The sequence below is a fragment of the Alexandromys fortis genome, unplaced genomic scaffold (genome assembly GCF_014885135.2).
Source record: "Alexandromys fortis isolate MF-2015 unplaced genomic scaffold, M_Fortis_MF-2015_v1.1 scaffold_87, whole genome shotgun sequence".
Taxonomy (NCBI): Eukaryota; Metazoa; Chordata; class Mammalia; order Rodentia; family Cricetidae; genus Alexandromys; species Alexandromys fortis.
The window spans coordinates 1,567,845-1,582,158 of NW_026067971.1; the positions used below are offsets into that span (position 1 = coordinate 1,567,845).

At 42.5% G+C, this 14,314-nt stretch overlaps 1 protein-coding gene across 9 annotated transcripts in view; it reads right to left on the reverse strand.

Annotated features, from left to right (window-relative positions):
- Positions 1-14,314, reverse strand: part of Helq (helicase, POLQ like) — a 36,713-nt gene that overhangs the window by 12,981 nt on the left and 9,418 nt on the right. For 4 of the 9 annotated variants that reach the window (XR_007594223.1, XM_050155743.1, XM_050155742.1 and 1 more), the window contains exons 6-13: positions 13,877-13,974; positions 12,561-12,659; positions 11,189-11,334; positions 9,556-9,795; positions 6,689-6,830; positions 6,456-6,560; positions 4,266-4,485; positions 732-889 (exon numbers count right to left, since the gene is read on the reverse strand). Coding sequence is in view for 6 of the 9 variants with exons in the window: in XM_050155743.1 (XP_050011700.1) it covers positions 732-889; positions 4,266-4,485; positions 6,456-6,560; positions 6,689-6,830; positions 9,556-9,795; positions 11,189-11,334; positions 12,561-12,659; positions 13,877-13,974 (1,208 nt within the window). In the remaining 3 variants the exon portion in view is untranslated. Of the gene's footprint in view, positions 1-731; positions 890-4,265; positions 4,486-6,455; positions 6,561-6,688; positions 6,912-9,555; positions 9,796-11,188; positions 11,335-12,560; positions 12,660-13,863; positions 13,975-14,314 lie in introns of those variants that run through there. The other 5 variants (XM_050155746.1, XM_050155748.1, XM_050155745.1 and 2 more) reach the window with 5 other exon arrangements.

The following is a 14,314-nucleotide window of genomic DNA, read 5'->3' on the forward strand; positions in this document are numbered from 1 at the left end:
TAACGACTATAGAAGTTAACTTCCTGAGATTAAAATGCTGAGGCAGGGCAGGGCTTGGGGCTGTAGTTTCATGGTAGAACACACACTTATTATACACAAGGCTTTGGGTTCAATCTTTAAATGGGGGTAGAGGGGAAGTCAGCAGCCATTTTTGCCTACTATAATCATGTGTGTTCATTCAGCCAGTCCACAGAAAAAATTCCTAACACCTTACCTACCAATTGATTTAATTACACATAGGGCTAGTTCTCCTGTGTTACTGGCTATAAAATAAATACTCTTTGTGAAGCTGGGAGAGGGTTCAGATAGTACATTTCCTGCTGCACAAGTGTGAGGGCCCGAGTTCAATCTCCAGAACCCATGTAAAAAGCCAGGCGTGGCGGCTGCTGAGCTCATCTGCCAGTCAGCCTAGACTAAGAGGGGAGCCCCAGGTCCTACTGAGAGATCTGTCCAAAAACCAAGGTGGATGGCTCCTGAGGAATGCACAAACATCCACCTCCTGAGCACACACAGATAAATATTTAAAAGAACCCAATAGACATATGTGTGTGTGTGCGCGAATATCTTAAGAGCCACAGTTTTGCATAATTGGTATGTGATAATCTAAATGAAGAGAGGCAGAAGCCCTGAAAGATGAAAGGTCTAATCCCAAAGCTTCAATAGAGGAGAGGCAGTGGCTAACACTCGACAAAAGTCCAAAGTGGCCTGAGTTGAAAAGTCCTGTTTCTTACCTGCCTGAAGTACACCATCCAGTCAGGCTCAGACTGAGCAGCAAGGTCGTAGGGGGTTGTTAGGTAGACCAGATGGAGAAGACTTTCCAGTACAAGTCCTTCAAGACCTTTCTTCAGGTCTCTATACAGAATGTCACAATAGGCCAAATCAATGGCCCCTAAAGAAATACAAACACATTCAGGAATGACTCAATCTACTCTTAGCCACGTATGTTGTGCCTGTTTGGCCCAGCACTCAGATGGCAGACTTGGATGGTGGGGCCAGGGGAAGACCAACCACAGCTACCCAGCAGTCTGAGGCCAGACTGCCTCTCATGAAACCCAGTATCAAAAGTCAGTTTAGATTAGTTTGAATTTGAAAAATATATTCAATGTCTTAGAGTTTTAGTTTGTTCAATTTTAAAAAACAGTAAAACGTAACTGAGTCATAAACAAGAATACACTGAAGCTTTGTAAATTGGAATAATTCCTACATAAATAACATGAATGGATATGAAACATACACAGATATCTATGATATTGGTCTGTTTGTGCCTGTAGTATGTAATGAAATAAAAACAAACACTTTGAAAGATTGAAAATAACAAATACAAAGACTTGTTATTCTTGTTGGCTGAGGATCTCAGCCAAGGTCTCTTCTACGACTGCACTAGAGTTCAGGTCCTAACTTAAATCTTGTGTAGCAGTTAAATAACTACGGGAAGTAACTTCAAATTCTCTTATTTGTAATGATTTTGGAGGTTATTTTAATACTATGTATCAATTTTTAGACAATTCTGATATAACAACTCAATTTTTGGTAATCTAGCTAAAACCTGATTTCAATGTGGACCCAAAGTAAATTGAGATGACCACTCTATAAATCATGCGGTTGTTTATGATTAGAAAGATCATAACAATACAGTGTTTATAAATAAAAGGTGATTAAATACTTAATGTTCTTATTACGGATGACTACAGTATAAAAGGAACGTGAGCCTGGGCTCTTAGTACAGGCCCACATATAATTCCAGCTACCTGGAGGCTGAGAAAGGAGGATTGCAAATTCAGGGACTGCCTGGGTTACAGCTGACCAGCTAGCTTGGCCAACTTAGTGAAACCCAGTTTCATAAACAAAAGAGGGAGCTGGGGGTGTAGCTCAGAGGCAGTGTGCCTGTCTGACATGTGCGATGCCTGTCTTGGTGTGGGAGATCCTTCTGTATATGTGTTGCTTTTATTGGTTAATGAATAAAGAAAAACTGCCTTGGCCTGTTGATAGGGCAGAACAGAACTAGGCAGGAAAAACTATACTGAATGCTGAGAGAAAGAAGACAGAGTCAAGGAGAGACGCCATGTAGCCATTGCTGGGAACAGACATGCCAGAAACTTGCAGGTAAGCCACAGCCACGTGGTGATACACAGATTAATAGAAATGGGTTAAATTAAGATGTAAGAGTTAGCCAAAAAGAAGCTAGAGCTAATTGCCCAAGCAGTGATTTAATTAATAGTTTCTGTGTAGTTAGACTCTGAGCAGCTGGGAACAAACAAGCAGCCTTCCTACAACAGACTGGCACTCCAACGTGTGCTAGCTAAATCCACATAAAACCTAAGAGGGCTTGGAAAGGAATTCTAGACACTAAATAACAAAGTTTAGCCGCATTCTCCCCCCCCCCCCATGGGCTCTGCTTGCTGGCGGCAAGCTCCTTTAAGAGAAGTCTTCCTGATTAGGCGGTAGTAGCAAAAGGAAAGAAAAAGTGCTGTTTCAAAATGGCACCACAAACCGCTCTGGCTCTTTCAGGACGTCAGGCATTTGAATGGCATCTGTGGACCCACTCAGGGTCAGGAGGAAAGTAGCTGAGACCAAGCCCACAGCTCAGCTCTTCCTGCCTGTGCAGGCAGTAAAATCAGGTCCACTAGGTGTGCAAAAGGAGGAGAGTATGATGGATTCCTGCTGCCACACACAGAGATATTTCCAGGTCATGCAGAGCACTGCATGGCAGATTTAACTATTGCTCAGCTAAAAAGGGTTTATGTGCTGCATGCTCATTCTCAGAGTTAAAGTGGTGAGCACAGCTCCTACCTGGAAGTCCCAGAGCTGGCAGTAATGGTACTTCTGCCATATTGAAAAGGGAGAGAGGCAGAGCCAGCACCCAGGGCCACTGTGACTAAGCTGCTTACCATTTTAAAAGCTCTCTAGGACAGAAAAGGATTACAAATAAACAATAGTACAGATTCAGACATAAAAGAACTCTAAATGAGTCACAGTGTTGGATAAATGTACGTAGTCTTGGGAAAGAGAAAAAAGAGTAAAGAGAATAAATATAATATAAAAGAATACAGATAATCATAGATTAAAGGAGCAAAGATCATAAAATAAATATTAAACCTTTATAAAAAGTAATAAGAAAAATAATACATGTAAAAATGGAATATACACAGAGAGTCTGGATTATGTATATTATTGTGTTGTCTTTGAATTTTTTGACTGTGAAGGAGCTAAGTATAGAGAGATATTTCATTGCATGGGCTGCTAAGCTAAACCAGCATAGGTATTTTAAAGATATCATGACTTCAGCATTTGGGTTTAAGGATTTGTTGCTTCTTTTGTTTCTACAGAGGATGAAAACCTGTGGAATCCTTCCAGACTAATGTGGTTTGATAGACCAACCCCTGCCAAAGGTCACTGTAAAAACACCCCCAAAAATTACTTTGCCCAACAAAAAGCAGGAATCAGTTTGGAGAGAACTATGCCCAAATTTCCTAAATGACTGCTTATAAATGTTTGTTTACATTTAAAGGGGGATGTGCTATAGAGATGGATACTTTGCACTGGTATGGATCTTGGTCTATTGATACAAATTTAAGGACAATTTTGTTATATGTATATTTCTGCTCTTGATTAAGGTATTGTGTTTGTGCAGCTCATTTAAAAATGTAATGTAGGGCTGGAGAGATGGCTCAGAGGTTAAGCTCCAAGGACCAGCCTGCCTCTGCCTCCCTACCGCTGAGATCGCAGTCCCATGCCACCATGCCTGGCTGTTTATGTGGGAATCTGAACTCAGGTCAGGTTTTATGCTTGCACAGCAAAGACGTTACTGACTGAGTCATCTCACTAACCTCAGATTTTTTTTTTTTAAACAGCAGGCATGCATTGTTTTTCAATAAGTAAATTACAATATACTCATTAAGAAATAAATTCTTTGTTCAGATATAATCTATAAATTATGCAAAGAGCAAGTTCCAGAACAACAGAAATTACTTATTTAAAAGCAAAAACTTAAGCCTGTTTACAGCATATACTGAAAACTGAAGTAAAACACACAGAAAGGTGCTATTAGTGGCAGGTTTAAGTAGCGTGCTGCTGAGGGAGGAGACATGGCCATCTCCTTCTCTATACACTGCAATTACTTACAAGTCAAAATATTTCCTCACCTTCTGAAAGCTGAAAGTTTGTATGATTAACGTTTATAATATGAAATCACAAATTCAATTTAAAGAATGAAAATAACATAATTTCTATTGTTTCCAATGGATTCCTAGATTAGCTAAACTTACCCTTAAAAGAAGCGTGGCCCAGTTTTGTGATGTGGAAGCAACACTGTGCCTCCTCCGAGGCCCCGCAGCTGTCTCTTTGGAGAAGGCCTTTCTCTGTCAGGTAGTTAAGTGACTCAACAGTTATTTCCCAGAGACTCTTTTCTTTCAATAAAATCTTTTGCTGAACACCGAAAAATGTACCGTTCATAAACTGATATAAGTCACCAAGACTTGTTGCAATCTGAAAGAGTTCAGGACATCATTGGAAATTTTCCTTAGTTCAATGAATGAGATTATTCACTATTATTAAAGCTACTGGAAGAAAAAATTAGCACAAAATCTACATCATTTAAAATTAACAAGGAAAACAACAAAGGGAAAATATGTCATATCATTCACACTTGGTACACACATTTCTCATAAAGCTTTTAAAAAAAGAATTGTTATTATTTTTTACTATTATTATTATTACTATTACTATTATATGTTTTGCTTTGTTTTGAGACAGGGTTTCTCTGTGTAGCCTTGGCTGTCCTGGAACTCACTATGTAAACAGGCTGGTCCTGGAACTCACTATGTAGACAGGCTGGTCTTGAACTCAAGAGATTCGCCTGCCTCTGTATCCTGAGTGCTGGGATTAAAGGTGTGCACCACCACACCTGGTTCCTATTTCAGTATTTTTAGTTGTTGCCTGTGTGTGGTGAGGTTCGTGTGCAAGGGTACAGGTGCCTGTGGAGGCAGAGGTGCTGGATCCCCTGGAGCTGGAGTTACCGGTGTTTACAAATCGCCCAATATGCTGGGAACCGGACTTGGGTCCTCTGCAAGTACAGAACTGGCTCGTAACCTCGGCGCCGTCCTCCAGCCCCCAAATGCTGCAGTTTTTATATTACCTCCGAAGCTGAGCTGTGTGCCCTCCCCAGCCAGTTCCCCTTTCCACTCAGACCCTTTGGGAATCCTTTCTTCAGCCACTTCTACTACTCAAGGAAGCATCCTTCAGCTCCAAACACTGCATTCCTTGCCCTGCCCTTGGGCTCCTTGTCTCTCCACTCCTATTTGTCATTCACAACTTCCAGCAGTGACCCTAACTAACACCCTTCAATTGGTATTCAGTCATAAAACTCACTCTGAATTAGAATATACTTTAATTAGCCATTTTCACCAAAATCAGCATGTTATAGTAAGATATGATCGATCAATAGCTCTCTCTTACAAATCTGATGATATCTCAATGGGAATATTTAAGTAGTCATCTTATATTAAACCGATATAAGGGATAATAAAAATGTTATGGGCATTCATTTTTGTATTGCTTCTCTCCTTCCTTTTATTAACAATCACTGGTAATATCCGATCAAGCTCTAGTGCACTCGGAAGATATCCTAGAACTGTGTCCAGTTTGTGATCACCAAAGGGTTTAAGCTCTGGTGTTTTGAGTAAGATGCTCCCCATAGCCTCAGGTGTTTGGATACAGGGTCTCTAGCTGGTAGTGCGGCTTGGGTGGGGCCTCGCTGGAGGAAGTTTATCACTGGGGGTGGGCTATGATGGTTTAAATGCCACACCCATTCCCATTCGGAGCCCTCTGTCTTCTGCTTGCTATCTGAGATATGAGCTCACAGCTTCCAGCTCCACGGACATGTCTGTCACCTGCTGTATCCTGTCCCTAACATTATGGACCCTAACCGTCTACAGTAATTTTTTTAAAACTGATTCATTTATTTTTATTTTAATTGCATTGGTGTTTGCCTGCATACATTTCTGAGTGAGGGTGTTGGGTCCCCTGGAAATGGAGTTATAGATAATTGTGAGTCAACATGTGGGTTCTGGGACCTGAACCCAGCTCCTCTGGGAGAACAGCCAACTCTTATTCACTGAGCCACCTATCCAGTCCCAGATTTAGATTTGTTTTTGTTTTTGTGGTTTGTTTTTTCGAGACAGAGTTTCCCTGTGTAACAGTCCTAGCTATCCTGGAACTAGCTCTTGTAAACCAGGCTGGTCTCGAACTCACAGAGATCCGCCTGCCTCTGCCTCAGAGTGCTGGGATTAAAGGCGTGCGCCACTGCCTGGCTAGATTTTTTTTTATGTCACAGATTGTTCTTGTTCACATTACATTAGAAGCTAACTTTTTTTATATTTTATAATTTGCCTAAACTTGGAAAAACTGCTCTTATCTCAGGTAATAGCTGTGATATTTAAGAAGTCCTTTAAAAATACCTTCAAACTAATTAAAGACAGAAACAAAGTCTGGATCCCCCTGGTGAGCTCCTCAACAAGATGGCTGTAGCAGTTTTCCACGGGTCCGTTTATCAGCTCCAGGACCTACAAAGGTAAAGCAGGCGTGTGTCTGTGCTGTTAGTTTTTAACAGATGGTTTCATGTAAGCCAATGACCAAGAAAGAAAAGGAAGAAAGACGGGGAACAGCAGAAGTTGGTCAGGTGGGACGTTACCTGCTGCTTGTCTTTTTCTTGCAATAGAAGAATACTCTCGCCAACTGTGTCGATCCCAGCGCGGCCAGCCCTGCCAATCATCTGCTTATACTGATTCCTCCTTAAGAATTCTCTCGCCACGTAGGGGGCTCTTAGGATGACTCTGTGCATGGCACACAATTAAAGGAATCCTCTATGTCAACGACAGCACTTTTCAACACAATTCCTTCTTATCAATCTGTAACTAAATGTAATGACACGTCAGCTTTAGACAAAACTGCATTTAAGTAGATCTTTGATGTCCTAGGTTCTCGAGTATATCTTCTGCTTACTAAATATTTAACAACATCCTTATTTTCTTTTCTAATGAAAGAATCAGTTGAAGTTCAGTGAGTGGCTTATCTTAAGCCACAGGTTAGTACAAACCACAGCCATCCCTTGCACTCAAGTCTCTGGAGCTGTGAGGTCTATAGTAGTCTATAGCAGTGCTCACCATAGTTCCTGGATTTTATACCTAGAGCTCAAAGATTTGGCACAGACCGGTGCAGCGCGCTACCAATCTATGAATTGATATTACCTTTAACTGCAAGGTACTACAGATTTCAACTGGATTCAGTCTACAAAAACAGCAGTTTCAATCCTGCTTAGGTATAAACAAGTCGGTAGTCAGCTTTCTTCTTCAAAGGGAATTGAAGAATCTGTCATTGCTTATAAATCACCAACCTTTATTTATAAGTCTCAACAGACTGTTAGGATTGATGAACACTTAAAGACACCCAGAATCAGTGACTAAATGTCCACAGAAGATCCCAGAGGGACTCACAGCAGCTGGATTAAAGCAGACTGCTACAAGACATACAATACAAGAGAATACTTGGAAACTCACGTAAAATCTAAAGAGATAACAAACGAACATACTTAAAAGAACAGTAAAGACTAACTTTGTATCTTCTGACAATTCCATCCATGTATACAATGTATTGCCATTCTATATCATCCACTTCCACACCCTCCTATCCCCTCCCAGGTGGGCTTACCTCCTACTTCTGTGTCTTAAAAATCTGGGTTTTGGGTGGTACTGGGGTTTGAACCCAGGGTTTTCTTGGTGTTAGGCAAGCACTCTGCCACTGACCTACCTCCCAACCCACCAAGAAATCTGGATTTTACACAGAAGGTAGAACAGGAGTAGAAGTATGCAGATGAGAGCCAATAGCTTGAGGCACGTGTCAAGCCCGAGTCACAAGAGAACACATTAAAGATGAAAGGGGGAAATGCAGACGTGACTACCAACAGTTCTAAGATGGAGAGGACCACCATGCTCAAGATGGAGCCGCTCAGCAGGTGCCAAGCCCTCAGACAGGTAAGCTGGCACTGTTGAAATCACACAATCAGGCTGCTTGGGTTCCAACCTTGGCTTTGAAACTCATTTATCTGATGTGACAATAAACTAGTTAATTATTTTATAGATTTTTAATTCCATAAAATGTCAGTCATAAATTGTGAGGGTTGAATAAATAAATGCATATTTAGCAGTTAGGTGTGGGGAAGAGGAGGATAGTGATGTGGGACTAGGAGGGAATGATGTAGCGACTATGATTAGGGTAATCACACACCATGAGGATTAGGCGAAAGGGAAAGCCTAGAAGCTGTTGGAGGGGCTGGTCCCTGGACAAGGGTCCTTGCCTCTAAGGCTGACAACCTGAGTCCTATCCCCAGGTCCTGACCCACATGGCGGAAGGAGAGAACTGACTCCTGACTCGTCAAGGCTGCCCTCTGACCTCTGCAGTCATGAGGAGACATACATGTTCCTCTACCCCACAATAGAAATAACAGCTGTGGGAAGGAGAAAACCAGAAAACCATACAGAAACAAGAAGCTGGCTCCATGCTGCGTGGTAGCTCAGGCGTTAACCTCAGCACTTGAAAGCAGGTGCAGGAGGATTTCTGTGTGTTCAGCCAGGTCTACACGGTGTGGCCCTGTCTCTAAACAAATAAACAGGTAACTACGAACATAGGGTGACAGCACAGTCAGCGGCTATGACACCGAGCCTGCCTTAAGTACACCAGCAGAAAAGCATGCTTCTTAACATTCAAGAAAATCTTGTGATTTTCCTTTTTCTTAAGAAAAGCATGCTTCTTAACATTCAAGAAAATCTTGTGATTTTCCTTTTTCTTAAGAAAAGCATGCTTCTTAACATTCATGAAAATCTTGTGAAAATAAATTACTTGCTAGAAAACAAACAGTCATGAATTATAAAGAAGTCAGTTATATAGTTTTACAAGTTTGGTAATATATGAAGCAGTAACCGAGGCTCTGACTTTAAAAAGCTGGGCAGTGGTGGCATTTGACTTTAATCCCAGAACTCAGGAGGCAGAGGCAGGCAGATCTCTGTGAGTTGGAGGCCAGCCTTGTCTACAAAGTGAGTTCCAGGACAGCCAGGGCTATTACAGAGAGAAACCTGTCTCAAAAAATAAAAATAATTAAAAAAAAAAAAAAGCTATTGCATTTAGGATGGGCAGTGGTGGCATATGACTTTAATCCCAGAACTCAGGAGGCAGAGGAGGAGAATCTCTGAGTTCCAGGACAGATAAAGCCTGTCTCAAAAAACAACAACAACAACAACAACAACAACAACAACAAAGCTGTTGAATTCAGCCCCTCCCCTGCAGACTGGATGCAGGGCCTCATTCAGTCAGGCAGGATTCTAACCACTAAACTGGCTTCCCAAACTAAATCATGCCTCTAATTCCAGCACTAGGAAGGAAGCTGAAGGTGGAAGAATTCCCTCCAGTTAGAGGCCTGGGCTACAGAGACCCTACCTCACAAGATCAAGACACAAACAGAAAACACAAGAAAGAGAGAGTGCACAAGAGGGAGGGATCTAATACCTGCGAGCCGGCAGATTGACCCCCGCTGCCAGGGTGGATGTGCAGGTGAGAAGGCAGAGCACGCCTGTGGAGTAGGCCTCTTCCAGAAGCTTCCGTTCATCACTCGTTAGACCGCTGTGGTGATAGGCCACTCCGAAAGGGATGGTGCGCTTCAAGACAGGGCACACTTTGCCGTTGCCCATGTCCCTCAAGTTTTTAATCACTCTGGACTTTTCTTTCTCTCTGTGGTTTAGAAAGTCCCTAGAAAAAGAATCCCTTAGATAAGAGCCTGGGACTAGAGAGAGGGCTCAGCAGTTAAGAACACTGACTGCTTTTCCAGAGGACCCAGGTTCAGTTCCCAGCACCCACACAGCAGCTCACAACCACCCGCAACTCTAGTTCCAGGGGATCTGACACCTTTATGTGACCTCTGAAGGAATCAGGTATGTGCACAGTACACGTGTGTGTGTGTGTGTGTGTGTGTGTGTGTGCATGAACATGTGTATATGCAAAGCACCCATAATCATAAAATAAATAAATCTTTAAAAGGAGGAACTATGAGTCCTTGAATTACAGTTAGGAAGTGCTTACCACTTTCTTCTAATACACCATGCTAACATCCCTTCTAGCTATGAACTCCTTTTATCAGTACAGGACAGAAAACGTCTTTCCTGTGGACAGGGTGTAGACACTGTCTCCACAAGGGCCGGAGTTGATGTCCGTGCTCTTCTCACCATTTTCACCTTGGTTTTTAGACAGAATCTCTCACTGAACCTGGACTCCATCCAGCAAGACTAGCCAGTGGGCTCGAGGAAGTCTCCTGTGTGAGCTCCAGGGAACCTGTGTGTGCTCCAGGGAGTCTCCTGTGTGTATGCTCTAGGGAGTTTCCTGTGTGTGCTCCAGGCAACCTCCTGTGTGAGCTCCAGGGAACCTGTGTGTGTGCTCCAGAGAGTCTCCTGTGTATGCTCAGGGAGTCTCCTGTGTGTGCTCCAGGGAGGTCCCTATGTCTCTCCGTACTGGATTGTAGGTGGGTGCCACCATGCCTGGCGCTCACAAGGGTGCTAGGAATCCAAACTTGGGTTCTGTGAGCCATAAGGTTCTTTTAATTCTTACTTTGCTAACCATTAGGACGGCTCTCCAAGTCTTTCTTCGGATCACAGAACCCAATGGAAACCTGATTGAAACTAAGGGAAAGTCAACTATCTATCCAAACATAACACCTTAGAGACAAGTTCAGAAGCTTTGGGGACTTCCTGGATTTTGGTCCTACACTTCCTATGAATCCATGGAACGGATACTGCGACCTGGCCTTGAAGCAATGGCAGTGGTTAGCCTGCCCATACTGCATGCAGCCAGCCTGGGTCCATTCCCAGACATGCAGAGTGCTCTAAGATATGGCTGAACCCTAGGTCACTGCTCAGTCAAAGCTTCAAATCTAAGCCTTTGGGGGACAGGGTGGCATCACTCTTCTGTAACTGTAGAATATTTTACTTTAATGTGAGTTTCAGTTGAACTTTCTTTAAGATCAGCTCCTTCAGAATCTAATAAAACAATACATGCTCTGTGAAGAGAATCATGATCAGCACAAACAGTGCATTATTTAGTCTGTGGTTTACGACAAACATAGAAGAGATTTTTGTTTAAATTAACGTACTTGCTTAGAAATTTGCACAGCATTTCTGCTACATTCTCACAGTTCTTCTTGCTCGGGCAGAAAACCAGGCAGGAGTAGTTGGGGATAACTTCTGTCACCAACGCCACCAAGTGATCGGGATCCATCTTTTTCAGGGCATCAGAATACTGCAAAACAGGGAACCATGCAGATTGCAGTCACAAAAGCACATCCGTTTTCCTGTGTGACTTTTAAACTTCTCTATGTCTCATTATTAAAACAAGAAATGAAAGCTCTATAAAACATCAAGTGTTCAATTTTCTTCTTAGGTCATTAGTTAGGGACTTGGTTTGGGGGATACATTTAGTCTAAAAAGAGGGTTAAACAATTTAGAACGAAGGAAGTGAAAACAGTTCATGTTATTAATAATTCTGTTATGTGCCCACCTCCACCCGAGCAGAACAAAATGCCCAGAGGGAAATGAAGGCTGATGCCACCAACTGCCACAGAGCTGCTCGAGGGACTTCTTTTGCCATTAATAATTGGATTCCACAGCACTTTCAGAAGTGAAAATATCGCAATGAATTATGATAATTTGTAATTATCATGCAGGGACACAAAGGACAAGAAATAAAAGGTTGGTCATTTAAAATCTCCTTAGACCCTTTGACTTTACTGAAGACCAAGATAAGGGTTTAGAATATATCTCACAAAATTCTAAAGCTGTGATAAAACATGACCTTTTGAAATACTCCTCATGCCAGTTGTGAGCCCTTAGCATGCAAACATGATGCTTCTATACACCACTGTGTTAGTTAGACTATAAATTATCCTTTTGTTGTTGCTGGATGGATGACTTATCTACCGGATATGCCTCCAAATTTTCATGGTTCAGGAGCCAAGAAACATCTAACCGGTTCATTAGTCAGGTGCAAACAATCTAAGAAGTAAGTACTTCCTCAAAAATTCAGCAGTCATTTGAATCAAAAGTATTCTAGTTCTTAAGTAACACAAGAGCTCACTAACAGGATGTGTGCACAAGGTATTGTCTTTCAAACTGGGGTAGGATTGCACACAGTCCTGTTCTAGAGTTTTCACACAGTATCGTGTACAGCAACTATAAAATACCCAACTTCACAAACACATGCCAAAAAGAGAAGCCCAGTATGATCTAACTAAAACCGGACTAGCTGGAGCTCAGTGGGAGTGCATGCCTTGCATGAAAGGAGAGGCCCTGGCTAGATCCCCAGCACTGCAAACAAACAAAGAGGAAACAGGCTGCATTCAATCAGTAGCTGTTATCCATGACAAATCAAGTACCAGACACCTTCCCCCAGACACAAACCAGCTAGACCCCTGTGAACCGAGGCACAAAGGAGGGGCGCAGGGACTGAAGGGTTCCGAACCAGCACACCTTGTAGTTAAGGAGGCGAGAGAAGGTCATGCCGTTCTCAGCTCGGCTGTCCACCTCGTAGATTGTGTCATTCACTTTCAGGTATTCTTTCAGCTCAACCTTGAATTAAAAGGAAATACCAATTAATATAAAATTTGTAGTTTGGAATTTAATAAAATATTTTAACAAAGGACACTACACAAAGGATAGCGATGACTTCAGATACTAAGATGTGAAACATAAAATGAGTTCTGGGAAAACTCAATAAATGTTCATCGAGGGCCCGCTGTCCAGTCACTGCTCCAGGTGCTCTGACTGCATTAGTGACTCAAGCCAAGATCCCTAGCAGCACAGCTGACATTCTCCGTAAGTAAACTACTAGCACACAGCTCTGGCAAGTGGGATTGTGCACCTTAAAGCCCACTATGTTCACTTTATTCCTTTTTTTCTTTCTTTCTTTTTTTTTTTTTTTTTTTTGGTTTGTTTGCTTGTCTGAGACAGGGTTTTGGTGTAGGAGGTTCTTCTGTCTATATGTTGCTTTCATTGATTGAATAAAGAAACTGCCTTGGCCTTTCGATAGGGCAGGAACTTAGGTAGGTGGGAAAGACAGAACTGGATGCTGGGAAGAAGGGCAGACAGGCAGATGCCATGGTTCTCCTGCCCGAGACAGGCGCTGGTTAGACTCATGCCGGTAAGCCACAGTCAAGTGGCAATACACATTAATGGAGATGGGTTAAACTAACATGTAAGAGTTAGTCAATTATGTGGGAGTGTCATATATCAATCTGTTGATTTCATTGGTTAAGCAATAAAGAAACTGCTTGGCCCTGATAGGTTAAAACATAGGTGGGAGGAGTAAACAGAACAGAATGCTGGGAGGAAGAGGAAGTGAGGTAAGACTCCTCAGACAGACTCCATAGCTCCTCTCAGAGTCACACGCAATGAAGCTCTGACCCAGGATGGACGTAGGTTAGAATCTTCCCGGTAAGCGCACCTTGGGGTGCTTACACACATTATTAGAAATGGGCTAGCCCAGGTGCGAAGAGTTAGCCGAGAAAAGGCTAGATATAATGGGCCAAGCAGTGTTTAAAAGAATACAGTTTGTGTGTTGTTATTTCAGGACATAAGCTAGCAGGCAGCCGGGACGAAAAGCAGGCCCTCCCTCCATCAACAGGGTTTCTCTATAAAGACCTAGCTCACAGAGATCTGACTGCTTCCGCCTCCTAAGTGCTGGCATCAAAGGTGTGCATCACCACCCCAACCCCACCCCAGCCTGCCACCCTTATTTCTAAGGGGAATACAGATTAACCAATACCATGCAAACCTTGGGTACATACTGGTCTGAACTGACTGGTATAATACTCGGCTTTAAGGAACTCCTGCAGGTCTTGGACATTGTTTAACGTTGCACTCATTCCAATAATCTGAGTTGTTTCTAAAAAATCAAAATATTAAGAGTAATGTGTCATTTATGTCCTAAAGTAATTTTAGCCCACTTCACTGCCATCTGCCTGAGTGGAAACAAGGAGCAGGGAGATGAGGGTATGTTGTTGGAGGCCGCTTGTTCATTCCCGGCAAGCTCAGACCCAAAACAACCATACAGAAATCTGTATTAATTAAATAATTGCTTGGCCAATCACTTAAGCATATTGCTAGCTAGCTCTTACACCTAGAATTAACCCATTTCCATTATTTTATATTTTACCATGAGGCTCGTGGCCTACTGGCAAGGTTCCAGCTAACAGCTCTGTATATTTCCCCTCTGGTGGCTCCAT